The 14,602-nt window shown below is 41.6% G+C and overlaps 1 protein-coding gene across 8 annotated transcripts in view; it reads right to left on the reverse strand.

Moving 5' to 3' along the window:
* Nucleotides 1-14,602, reverse strand: part of Sv (paired box protein shaven) — a 197,099-nt gene that overhangs the window by 10,436 nt on the left and 172,061 nt on the right. For all 8 annotated transcript variants that reach the window (XM_072008563.1, XM_072008566.1, XM_072008564.1 and 5 more), the window contains one exon: nt 4,098-4,354. In XM_072008563.1, the coding sequence (XP_071864664.1) occupies nt 4,098-4,354 (257 nt within the window). The remainder of the gene's footprint in view (nt 1-4,097; nt 4,355-14,602) is intronic.

A 14,602-nucleotide genomic window follows, 5' to 3' on the forward strand; every position in this document is an offset into this window, starting at 1 on the left:
ATGCCCGTGGAGGGCAAAAGCGTACGCGCGAGCGAGAGACCAGGGCCGCGTTATTCGAAAGCAATTGAGTCAATGTTAAGCAATACAATACACGGGTAATAATGGACTCTGGGGTGAATCTGGTCCCGGTGTGCTGTCCCCTACGCCACGAATATAGGGTGGGACAACGACGGCCTTTTGGATTTCTGTATGGGGCAAAAGCGCGCAGATGTAACGCGACAACAAACAGCCCCGATAGATTGCAATGCTTCCCTCGAGAGGTTGTTTCGTAAATTCGTAATAAGCCCCCGGGATTCTTCGATTCGAGTACACGTCTTAGCTACTCTATCGAACGCATAAATAACTCTGTCGATACATGATCAAGCTGATCGCGGGACCTTCGATTTGAAATTCGGTTTCTAACATTTCTCTAATACGTCTAGAATTGTAGTTCGAAATTAACATATCGTTGACTGGCTATCTTATAGTATAACGTAGCGTAACTATGAGACATCTTCAAGAGTGAATAAATATCATCATTTGCATATTACGTGGATTTAAATATTTCAATAATTAGATAATTGCAGATTAATGTATCTACGAATATGCGAGTATTCTTCTGACCACTCGATGGTATATTAAAAGTTAATAATATTCTAGTCACAGATTTGAATAGAGTTTCTCGTAAATCGAATCTCGAGATCATGCAAAAAGAACTTTATTCCTTTCGGAAAAACAATTACAAATTCTACCATAGAATTATCGAAGGTAACGAATTGTTAATATTTGTAAATAGTTTGAAAAACAGTAAGAACGACGCAACAATTTTATCACATTTATTACACTCATTTTCCCTCCTCGATCTTCCATTGCATCTGACAAGTATCCGTCAAAAGACGGAAGTCTCCGCATTCCACGTATAACACACGTGTACCGAAACGGTTAAATTGGAATCAGAGAATTCCAGTTCGCCTGAAACACGAAGATTCCTTTCATACCGTTCGTATGACCGTATCAGGCGCGTCTTGTACAAATAAACGTAGAATGTCCACAAATTGAGCCTACCGATACCATCGATTTACTTGACGCAAAAAGGAATACAAATTTGTGGTTTACCGATGCTTTACCAAGAAAAAAACCTAAACGCCGATTTACTCCACATGTCGCGACTGATATTCCTTAGCTTAGTTCTAACAACATAGCCCTTTTTGTTATACGCTGAGATACAAAACGTATCGCGCACGAGGATTCACCGCAGATCGCGGCAATGCTCGTTGAAATTCCAGCCGGTTAAGAGGCGCAGGCTCGCGAGAATAACGCCGATGATCTCCCCGGAGGACAGAGAGACTAATGTGTCGTTGCCTAGGGATAGAAGCCGCTGTGGTCTGTGAAGTTTATAATCTAATACGCGTACCCTCGGCCGGCCACAAAACACTGAGTGCTCTCACCGCGGATGCGACCACTTTTGCGACCGCATATCGCTGCTCTCATAATCCGATTATATCAAATTACTCGCGTACCATCGGCATCCCTGCGCGAGCCTCGCGATGTACGAATCGATACGTCTATCTCTATATACGCCGTGTGAAACGCGTCCACGGGATTTTTCATCGAGGGAACGTCAATGTTTTCTCGTAGCCCTTTTTGTTTTTATTTTTGTCACTCTTACTTTTTGGAAAAATTAAGTAAATATTTGTGCAGGTTAAAGGTTGGTTCGATGCCAATGCGTGGAATTTTGGCTTTAACCCTCCATAGACAATTTGAATCATTTTTGGTCTCGACTATATTTCACGCACGAATTTTTACCATACCGACAAAAGATTGTTGTTATTTGACACAAAAACTAATTGTACAACGTAGCAAAGATTTCCATAAGTGTTCTATAATTTCCCTAGATTTCTTGAAAATCTTGAAACGAAATAATTCGCGCACGCAGTTAAAAACCTCGCTGGAGGTTTGCTTCATTCGCTAAGTATTATTATAAAAAGTACTATATTTCCAATGTGTATCGTGTATGTTCTGTGCATTGCTGCACCTTCGAAACTTTCACAAACGCATAAACGTCCACGGTCTAGCCATAACCTCCTCCAAATGTACTCAACAATCTTCCAAAAGTTGTAAAACGCCTATAACCTGACTTCCACTTCCAAAATACGAGTCTACATTTTGTAAAGAACACGGTGCAACGATGATTAGTGACGGATCATGAGAAACAACGAAGGGGTGGAACGATTTAAAGGGATTGGGATGATTCGATTCGGACCGGAAAAGAAGTGGACCGCTAGCGGCGACTTCTGTTCGCACCTCTCCGAGCAACGAGCAGCGAATTGCACCGGGATTAGTGTACGCGTACAAAACTCGGGTTCGGAGTTAGTCTTCGGGCTGAAGCCACGTCGGCCACGTGTCGAGTGGCACGTGTCGAGAATATTTCGGGACGCGTTATTCACGCAATGACAGCAGAATGAATCGCAGCACGTGCTGCTCGACGTTTGACTGATACTCCCCATGTGTGAGTATGTGTGTGCGTTTGTGTAGCTAATCTTGGTCGGGTCGCGGCGACACTCGAAATCGTTCGATCGTTGACTGTATCTAGTTTGATTAAGGTCGGAATATGTTTGGATATGTTTATAACTGGTGGTCGAAATTAGATTCGAGATCGAAGATTTAGATTCGAAGATTAAATTGGGAGATAGATTGTTATTAGTTCGATAGGAAAGTATTTGATCGATCATACAGATTCTATTGTCTTTAAGATCGAGATTCTTATTTAAAATCCAAAAGAGTAAATTAATAATTTGATCTACGATTAGTTTGTCGAGTTCAATTAAAACGAAACGCGAAAGTTTTACGAAATATTCAGATCCTCGATTGGGAAACGGATTAATAGCATTTTAATAGAAAAATGATTCTTGCTTGGATCAAATAAATGCCGCATATTTGTCTTTCTAAAAAATTTAGATGAAAATAAAAGGTTGTTTTAACCTGAATTTATCGTGAACAATAACGCACAAGCCATTTGAAATTATATGTTATTGAATCAGATAATCATGATATCAGATGATGGATATTAGATTACATCCGTTTGATATTTTAAGACTATGATAAAATCTGCGACTATTTACCAAAATAAAAAATAAATTGTACGCGATTCGAGAAGAGAATTCAAAAGTTTCCATTATATTCGTCCCTGTTGCCGTTGCAAACTTGTAGAAGACGACGGTCTACAAACCCTTTTGCATGATACCAAATAAGGTGACGAAAATTCGAGTTTTGCGGGGAGTGCAGACAATGGGAGCTTACAAATTGAGCGGGACAAGCGATGTAACGTCACTGCGGTATCATCGTCTTCGCGAAGCACACCGACTTCTCCATTGTTCGGTGTTCCGAGGGGCTCCGGCGAAACTCGTGCCGATTTACTCGGCTGTAACGTCGATCTAAGCGATATCTCCTTTCTTGCTCGGCCTTATATAACCTCCTGGGCAACAGTCGCGAGTGAAATGTAGCCGCGACGCCTTCTGCGATTCGATCTGACGTTTACATAAGCTCGTCCACCGTTTCTTTTTCTCCCCGTGTACCGTCACTACGATTATTCTTCTGTTTTTCGAATACTATGCCAGGTTTGATTCATACGATAGGTACATTTCTGTTTATAAATATTACGATAACTGTTGATCGTACACAGAACGTGATAATTCGAATAATTGTTATATTTGTTATACATCAACCGTAACTCAGATTATTAGAGAGACAATTAAAACAGGATCAAAGTTTGTATTTGTAAAAGATAGATATCTAAAGAACAAAAAATTGCAAATATTATTTGCAAGAGTCATAGGATTAATGACATCGCGTCTTCTATTTGGTGAACGTCTGATGAGACTGTGATTTAAGTTTTATAATCTCTGATGATTTAAGTAAACAGTAAACAATGATTAAGTAAACGTAGGTAATCATTTTACAAATTTATCTAACTATTGCCGAAATGCTGAAATACTCATGAGCAGAGGCGTAATGGGATTGGCTTTCGAATTACTTGGATCGCGAGAATTATCGCGGTGGTATCGTAAGTGTAATCGCGGGTCGAGGGATCATCGACATCGAAGAATTCAATGACTCACCGTCGTCGGTACGTTTTCTCTTGATGCTGTTGCCATTGGGGTCCTGATGGTGCGTCGGGATTCCCAAGATGCCACTGATGCTGTAAGCGTTGGGAGCGGTTGCCGCTGGATGACCTGCTGCAGTGGCAGGTGCATGGGCTATCACCGACACGGAACCACCTGATCCTGGCTGACCTTGCTGCTGACCTTGCTGCTGCTGCGCCTGCTGTTGTTGATGCGCGTGCTTCGCCTTCTCCGCCGCTTTGTTCCTCACGATTCTGCGGACAATGGAGTCCAGCATAGTGTATAGAGTTACACTTGTTCATTAAAATAACCGCGATCAGCTTGGTCTTCGCGGTTTTAACTACGTTGTACCGAGTAATGGAAACGGGTATTAGGCGTGACTTGGTCGGTTTAGGTTCGACTAATCGAATTCTCCGAATCTTTTGGAGTAAGAAAGCGGTTACATTGAAAGGGGTGAGATCTTTTTTGTATTAAATATTCTCTGGGATTTTTCTATTAAATGTTTGGGAATTAATTTGTTGGACTCTGTATCTGTTGTTACTTATAGAAGAAGAGTATCTTCTTCGTAGAGTTCTCGATTCGGCTATTTTTATTGGAATAAAATGGTACAAAATTTCATTGCAAAGTTAATGCAGTCTGAAGGTCTTAAGAAAAGATCTTAATATCTTAAAAAGTAAAAATATATGTGCGATTAAGGTATATAAGCTTTATTTAAATAAACATGGTCGCTTTATAGAGGTTGGTTTCTGATGAAAATTATTTGTCAGCATATGACAGAGATAATGAAAACACGATCGAGTACAGGTTACGATACAAGTAGTCGCAACATGTTTCCAAAAACTACGTATCAAATATTCGAATACAAGAATGTAAAAATTAAGCTACCGATACACGTTACATAGGTACCGTTCTATTAGAATATGAAAATGATAAATCGAGGTTCCAAACGATAGCGTGCATCTCACATTTTTTCGTGTGCACATTTTCCCTCGTATAACTAGAAACTAACAGATACTGGTCTTCCTAGCTCACAGTTGCGGATGATTAATTACGATTACGCGGGTCACTTCGCGCACGATCATTCTCTCTACCTACCGCGATCGCTCGAACGCGCATCAGCACTCGCTTCTACGATACACGACTCTGTCATTCCACCATTCTACGTTGGTATTCGTGAACCAACACACAATAACGGAAGTAACGCGTGTCGTTCGCCATTGTTCCGGACAGGCATGTCAGAGCGCCTCCACCTTCGATATAGAATAGCTACGTGACTCTGCGGAACGGTCGCGTATCATAATCGCATCAAGGAGTCCGTAGACATCAGACAGAGCTATAACGAAGTCCCGTGCCTCCTCCCCAACTCCTCTTCCCGCCCTTCCGACCCATCATCCGGTCGTGCACCGACTGCTTATTATCCATGATATATTATGCGTCCGGTTTCAATGGTCAGCTAGTCCTACGACGTCGGTATCAATTATCCTGGTGAATATTCACGGCGTAACGTTGTTAATCTCGCCGCGTGTCGGTTGTACCTAGGTAGCCCGGTTCACGGAAGAAGCTGCCGCAAAGAAGCTACAGGCGCTGATCAGCGACTACGCCCTCTCAGGCTTCACCATGTTCACGACGAACGGAAGTGATCGGGTACCGCTAGTTAAACCGCTTTGGAAGCTGGTAGAAGCTTCTCTATGACGATCAAGTAAGGGTGGTCGAGCTTGGGAAGTTTTGTTCGCCGAAGGTTGATCGGCTGATTGCTCTTTTTAATAAGCTTTTTGCTCGCTTTGGTTGATTTTTGATAATGGTTAAAAAGTGTGGTTATTTTATTGATTTAATTGTTTAAGCAATACCTTTTAGATTTTGTGTGGATTTGTATAGATTTACTTAGGTTTGGAAGCTGCAAGAGGTGTCAATGATGATTTTAAAGTCAGGAGATTAGTTTGGGAAAGCTTAGTTACGGTGATCTTTGTATAAGTAAAGTTGATCGGCATAAACGGAACTGGGGAATCGAAAAATATAGTTATCATCCCTTTGAAGGTGTGACAAGCATATGTCGATTGATTCACGATCGTGCTGGTGTCGAATAGGAGTATTATTAGTCGAAAGGTTTTCGCGTATAATAGGTCAGCGGTTTCGCGCGGTAATGGGCGAGCGCGTAATGGATCGACATTAAGTCGTTCGTTTCTGGCGTGGATGTGTTTGTGGGCTAGGTAATCGTGGGGGTGCGAGCTACGGCGATCAATCAGATGACACCTGTTGCCCGATCTCCCTGGTTCGTTCGCCACCTTCGCCAATTCGCAACAATTAGCAACGATCCTTATCAGGGCTAGGCTCTGGGGTGACGCCGGGAGCAACGATCCTAAATCGTTCAACCTTCCAACGCTGATATCTCTATACCAAATTTGTACAAAAGCTTCGGTCTATATTGTGATTCATCTTATCATATCAATATCTGTATAGTAAATTTGTTGATTTGATATCGAACATTAAAAGTACCTATTTAAGGACTACGGTACAAGATTTATGGCAAATTAAGATCGTTTTACGATTATTTTATTCGTCGAATGATTCGAGAAATGTCGCAATTAAAATCACCAGAGACAAATCAATCTTCTCTAAGTTCAATTTTCTTTAGTTTACGAATACGATCAGAGCTTCTGTAATGTTTGTCTGATTAATTGCTGGAAATGGGTATAAGTTGTTTTAATTCGGTGTGTTCTGATCGATAGACGTACGAATATGTCTGCGAAGATGTACTTATGGTGGCGAAGATGAGGAAATAGAAAGTGTATATTTTATAAAATTTCCCAATGATCACAGATTTGGGTTATTCCCGTTCGGTTGATTGCAGCTGTTCGAATCTTAAAATGTCTAACGCGCGTTCGGTTGCAAAAAATCTGGTTGCCAGAATCAAGTTGGTCCCGAGTTATTAGGATATAATTTATACTAGCCAACAATTTAACAATTGCTAAAATATTGCGTAAAAGAGCCTTGATATCTTCATCTACTTTTACCATGCTCTTTCTCTTCTCTTTCCGCTCTTTTCCACCAAACACCGTATTATAAAAGGAACAATAGCCGCATTGCAACAGAACGTTAATAGTCGGTTCGTGTTTTAATTACCAGAGATTCGAGGGGCTTTGATTTAGCCAGAAACGAAACGACCGATGCAAGGAACGATGGAAATCGTGGATCGTGTGTGTTCCGTGAAACGCGGCAAAACACAACGAGAGGGCCGGCGGTATAATGAGCGCGATCGACGATCTAATAAGTGCTACGACGCCGAAGCGTCCGTACAACAGGTGCAGATTTTATCGGCGTACAGATGGTGCGAACCGTTGCCACACGCTGCGTTTCGAGAGCCAAATAAACGGCAGCTCTTTGAGCTGAAACTCACAGGCGTGCACGAGCCGCTTCCTATCTTCTAATTAGCATCGCGTTCGCTACGGTTTTGTTCGCTATCGATGCATTTATAAGTATCAACGACCGTTAACGATTGCCTACAGACGCAGCTTGTATGATTTATATAACTCCGCGAAATTTATTCGAAATTTACCCCGAGCACACGGACTGTTTAACCGTTCTTTCTTCGTTTAAATTACGATTTTTTGTCGATTTTTCAGCGAAAATTCTATTTCTCGGTTCTTCGTGAGCTACAGGGAAGAGAAAATTGTTTAAAAGGAGCAAGAGCGTATTGATTCGATAGGGAAACAGGGAGAATGGTTGAAGCTGGCCGACAGTCCTTTATGGTTGGATGTCGACGGGAAAATCGAACAGCGGATGGGAATAAAGTTCGTTCGAAACCCCAACGTTCTGTCGTTAGGACAATGTCTTTCCCTTTTTAGTCTTTTCTCTCTTCGTCTTTCGGTTTACTCTTCTTCCGGATTTCTCGTAGTTCGTTTAATCATTCAACTTTCTTTCCTATTCTATGAAACAAAAATCGTTACCGTCTTACGTGTTCTTTCATTTCGTTTTATGCTCTTGATCGATTGACATTTAACTGGATGGTATTGTTGAAAGATCTGTAAGATCTTGATAAAAGATTTTCCTGTCAGCAAGATTTTCGTAGAATCGTACACGTGCTAATTGATTCGTTTTCTGCCTCGATGCAATATATAGGTCGATCCAATCGGAAAACTTCGATCAACCTTTACCCTTCCAATAGTACACTTTTTATTCGATACATTTTGCGTATTTTGGAAATTCTCCTGCGTATCTCAACATAAGTTGTAGGTCGATTAATCCAATCGGATATTTTCTCGGTTTATGAATAACTTCTCTTCGAAGTGACTTTGTAGCCCCACCATGGATGTAAGAAAGAGGGTAAAACTGTCGTTGCTGGAAAATCACATGGCGGTTTCCATTCACGAGGGGGAATGGGTATAGAAGCTTGCCAATCCTTCGCGGTGGCGAACAAGGAGCGAATTCACTCCGTCCCTCTGGCTTCCCCACGATGTTCCTCGTTGCTCTTACGACTACGACGCCTTGGAGAAGTCAGAGGTGGCGCCTGGAGGAAGGCCGAGTAGAATTATGAGGGTAGAGCGTGTCGAGGGTGCCACGTGGGAAGAAGCTATGCCTCCCCTGGCGCCATCAGATCGTTCCCCAACGGCCACTCCTGAACTAAACTGCTCGACTATCTACCCCGAAGTGCCACCAATCGCCTCTGCGAATTCAACTTTTCATAGCTTTCGTTTCAAGTTTCTGGATATCATTCGAATGTCGTCCAAATTGCGTTTAAACAAATAAACGGATAGTTAAGTGATTCATCTGATATTGAAATTGCAATTGATGCTTAAATTAGTTATTTATAATCGTATTGGATATTACGAGTATACAAGGTGTAATTAGTGGTTGATAATTCCTCTGAAATGTTTAATGTTAAATGTTAATTTCTCCAGAAACTAATATTTCTGTATTATGCTTCTACCTAATTGGAAACTCGCTATCTATTTGTACCATCAGTTACACTTCATATATATATGCATATACTCGATACGATAAGGAATCGTAAATTTTAACAGACAAATATTTCAAGTTGATTTGCTCGTATAAAAAAATTCCATTTTCCATTTATCTCTTCATATAAAATTATTTCCTTCCTTTTGCTGATACTTGACCACGTCGATTTCAGGATACTCTGTATACATTCCAAGAAATTAATTCACCGCTGTAATATCCAGGATTGTTTACTTTGACGTTAGAATCACATAAAACAGATCATCCTCCGGATCCTAGAGGGGATGAAGTCTATAACAGACGATCGCGAGCCATGACGTATGATGCATAACGGCTGGTAGCAGCGTAGGTCGATACTTTAAGACGTTCCCCGGTCGCCTACCTTCTCGGGACCAACGTAAAATCGCAGAGACGTTCCGAGAGTAGTAGCAGCATAGTTCGGTGGCAGAGGATGAGGTTCAGCCGTGCCACGGCTCTGGAACCACAAACTTTAATGTTGGCATTACTTTTATGCGCGACTTTATGCCAAGTATCCCATCAAATATATGACCCAAGCTCTTGCACGCTTCCCGGGGGGCGAGCACCTCTGCAACCTTCCTACTACCTTCCCTTTCCAACCCTCTCTCTCTCTTCTATATTCCACCAACCCCCGTTTCCACGCGCGGCTAAATTATTGCGAATAAAACTTTATACTCAAATTACCTCTACGCCAACTTTATCGCATTTCACCGGTACCAGCGCCATTCCTCCGCCACCCTCTGACAGTTCTCTCCCTTCGTCGTCGTCGCTGGATGGACTAAAATTTTCTCCGACGAACAGGAGTTAATCTCTATGGATTAAATACCAGCTCTTATCGCTTCGATTTTACTATGGAGCTTTTCTTCATGTCTTCATTATCATCCCTTATGATCCATAATTTGTGACAGATCGAAGAACAAGATGATCGATACTGGTTTGTAAGTCAGTCCAATGGAAATTCTTTCGTTTGTGGAAGAATTATTGAACAGAGGAAAGAGTGTAATTACAGCATTGGACTCCATGTTGGACGTGGGTCAAGATCGAATCCAAGTAGAATGTAGAAGAGAATATATATCAGGAATCCTGCTTTTGAATAAAACGGGTAGTTTGTTAGATACGTTTCGTTACAATCCCATGGAGACAATTTCGAAACATAATAGGGATAGCGATGGCCAACTCACGTAACGTTTCTATACAATGCACTACGCGAACTTTCAACCTTTGATACACATTAGTTGCGAAGGAAAGTCACTAAACGGAATATACATATTATCATTGAAAATATCATGACTATGGTTTTATTCTTAATAAAGATACAATAGCCTGTTCGCTGAACCACTTGCTCGATTATAGTTCGTCGATAGAAACGAATTCACACCACTAATGCAGGGTTAAGAAGTTATTACGTGCTATTATATACATCTTCACAAGGATTGCGGGGGATTTCGGGTGGCTTTCGAGGATTTACCAGTCTCTTTCGGGGGCAGATGCTTCGAGCGTGCAACATTGGAACGGAACTCCCCTTTCTCTTTAACCCGAGGAGTCAAGGAAAGAGAGAGAGAGAGAGAGAAAGAGAAAGAGAGAGAGGGAGGATGGCGAAACGGTGTGGCAGGGTAAGGATAGAGATGGAAAAGAGAGAAAGAAGATCGGAGAACGCGGATGTTGGAAAGCGAGGGAGAATCGCAGGGAACTATTTCGTTGAGCTGTAGACACAATACGGGACTCGCTCCACGGCCATTGTACGCCCTTCAGAGGAGCACAATGGCTGGAAAAGGTGTATCCTGATATTCCACCACCTCTCGAGAGGCTGTAATATACCCCGGGACCGTGCTGTACTTGCCGCTTCTCGGTGTAGTACGGTGTGATTCTTGAACAAAAGCTACGGAGGAGGAAGCGGGGTTTACCGTTTCTCTCGCCAGTGTTATCTTTCACGGCGGGCTTAATTATTTTTTTCTGCTTTCTTACCGCGATCATGATCCCCGCTCGTACCAATCGACGCAGTTTACCTCGTCATTTACCTCGTCGACATTTTCCCTCTCTGGCTCTTTCTTTCTCTCCGCTTCCTCCTCTGTATCACCTCGGCGAAGACGAATCGTTTCTCGAGCGAATAATAACGAGAGGAGCGTTCGACGTCTAGAAGTAATTCGTTGTAAATTCGCGCTTCGCCGTGTCGCAAGAAATACGCTTCCTTCTATGACGAATAATCGCAGGAATATTCGATTTCTACGAGTAATTTCCTGTTTCATCATTCATCGTGTCGAAAGAAAGGAACGTTTCTTCTTTGAAGAATAATCGGAAGAAGAATCAACATTCGAGGAACAGTACAATGTAACTGAAGAAGGGTTTGAAGAATAATTGAAACTGAATGATTGTCAATGAAAACATTATCACGTATTTCTCTTTTAGAAAAGAGATAACCCGAAGATGAACTTCACGCGGACGAAAAACTACATCTACGTTCCACCCTCACGAAAGAAACAAACGTTTCTCTTCTGACGAATAATCGATGAAATAACCAATGGATCTCGACTTCCAGCGCTAACTCGATGTAAACGAAGAAATAATACTCTCATCTGTTACGTATATCCCAGAGTCGATTCTTCAGAATCGTATGAATGATAGTAAAGCCTTCCTGAATCTACAAGGGTGTGTCGAGAGCTATGTCTCCACGGTAGGAAGTCAGGTATAGGTTAGATTAAAGCAGAGCACCGTGGTACGGTACCCTAGTACCGCATCGTAGTCAGTTTGATGAAGTGTTCCCTTGGTCGGTACCAGGGACAAGTATATTATTATATCTGGGGACGTAGTTCGCATTGTCAAACAGCAGCTGCCCGTTTCGTACACACAACTATATTAACTGTGACACCCTACAACCACCGTGAAACTACTCACTTGTATTCTACGTGTCTCCGCGTACGTGTTAACGCGTATACACATAGCTAGCCAAAAGCGTGTTTGCGTGTTTGTTTGCGATGGCTGGCGTACTAGCAACAAAAGCCGCTCTTCCAACAATGATACCGGCGAGTCAACAGTCACGAGGATCCTCTAAGCACAATGTAACACACGATTTATAATATATCGTCTCGAAACGACACCTCTCACCCCTCGACACGCAGCGAAGAGGACACAGTTCTATCTACAAGCCATTATGCGTTTCGAGGGCATCTAGATTTATGCGAGAGTCGTCGAATCCTATAGAGTTGTCGATCCTTCAAATTCTTCCGGTATTTGGTCCCGGTCATTTGCATTTCGATGCAAATTTTAAGGTTCGCGTTACGCCACGATGATCTTCACGACACTGAAAAAAGCTCCGGATGGCTTGTCGTTGTCGGTTAAGTCCTTTCGTCAACAATGATGTCAAGTGGGACACTTTAATCCCCATTTTTCTAGTTATTAGACCTCATTTACATTCATTTTCTGATGGAAATTTGCGTTGGTTGGATCGTGGTTGCTGTTACGAAACGATGCGATTCCTATTATCGTGCGAATAATACTTTCGGTGCTTTCTTTTTTCCACAGACGAGCATTCTTAGTCTATGTTTGTAAGTTTCGTTCGGTTTATCGGTCATCTAGATTTTACATTTATGTAAGATGCTACAGTGTTTCGGCATTGCTAAATATTTAGCATGAATTCATTTTAATGAATGAACCATTGAATAAAAAGAAACACACGCGAGAGGTATGGATGATGTCAATGTCGTGAAGATGTCAATAAGACGTAGGAGTCAGAAGAAATATAAAGCGTACAATGTATCATCGAAACATCTATTATTTTAACGAGCGAGACATTGAAAAAGTAGATAAAAAAAGCTACTTGAAAAATTACATAAAAGATCGTCTTATATCTTCAGAGAGATTGACTTATCGAAGTGCATTGACACGTTTGATTACGTTACGAAACGACTGATATTACGTTAATAAATAAATAAATAATTTTTAATAAGAAGAAAAATATCTATTGCTAAGCAATATAAATACTTTGGTCTAGACTATCTGGTTTGTAAGAAATCATAGATGGCAAAATCTGAGTTGAAGCACGCGAATCGTAGTAGAGTGAGTTGCCATTTTGTTCCACGCTCGATCACGAGGCATATTACGCCGCGCGCAATAATATTCGATTAAACTTCTCCGTGATTACTTCATTGGAGATGGCCGATTAATCTTCGAATATTCGATGGTTCATTAACTGTCAATCATCGGGCGTCATCGGGTTATTAAACGGCTGTGTCGGCGAGTCATCGTCGGTCAACGCGCAAATGCCGTCCTTTCCTCGTTAGCGATATCGCAGCGTTGTAATAGTTTTCGTGTTAGTCATGATGGCATTGTTCCATCGCAATGAAATCCAACCGAATGTTTTCACCGTGGGATATTAAATCGGAGTTGCGAGCTCCGTTGACGGTTTCCTTAATTACTCGCGTCATAAAAGTTTCTTTAACTTCGTCCATTCCGCTTTCCATTTCACCTTCGCGTGTCCGCCTTCATCCATTCGAGATACGATCGTTCCTACATAGAGGCAACTGTCAATTAAGCAACCGAAATAGGATTTCGAAACATTCGGACGCAGACTCGAGGCATAGAGCATTTAGTCCTCAAGTAAAAATGTACGATTTGATCGTTTGTCTATTAGCCTGGTTCATTTTGATCTAATGCTATTGTAATAGTTAATTGGTGGTATCCTGTACTTGGTTTTTATTGTTTTTATCGTTCTAATATAAACAATCATATTGTATAGTTTATCATATAAAAGTAAAGTTTGAAATAATAATATAATTTTGCTTGTATGAACTTGTTAGGGGATGAACGATTTATACGACTAATGTTCCTAACATCTATAAATGTTGGTTCATACAATGGAAGTTCGCGTTCAAACAAACAGATGCAATCGACAGAAGCTAATTTAATAAGACACTAACTACAATTTCCTTCAAGTATATGAATTCGTATAAACGAAATTCTATCGCATAACAAAACTGTAACACGACACTGGATCATTTCCGATCTTCGAGGATTAAACAACAGAGGCATGACTCATTTCTTAAAGAAGTCATTATAAATCCTACAAATCAGATTTCTACTGGAATTTTATCACAAATTCCATATCAATCATGTTTCTGCAAAGAAAAAGTAAAATTATTGGATAAATCCTACATGTTCTTCGTTTAAAATCTCGTAATCCGTGGCGATTCACGTGCAAGCGTGGGCGATTGCCGCCACGGCAATGACGATAGTCGTCCGGTAGGAGGATTTTGACGGTACAGTGGCCGAATAACTTTAGTATTCCAGCTCTCGGCCAAGAACAAAAGGGGACGAAGCATTATGGGCTGGCAGAGTAGGCGGCCATCCGGTTTCATTGCGGTTCCGTCTGTCCTCTGACGTTTCCACGGCAACCTGGATTGCGTATCTCGGCCGGCGGCCTGGTCCTCTTCGTCGTTGTCTTCGTTGTTGTGGTCGTGGCCGCCGTCGTCGACGTTCAACCCCTGAATTCGTCTTTCTCTCTCTATTTCTCTTTCTCTATGCTACGCAGCATCGTT

The sequence above is a fragment of the Bombus fervidus genome, chromosome 8, assembly GCF_041682495.2.
Source record: "Bombus fervidus isolate BK054 chromosome 8, iyBomFerv1, whole genome shotgun sequence".
NCBI lineage: Eukaryota > Metazoa > Arthropoda > Insecta > Hymenoptera > Apidae > Bombus > Bombus fervidus.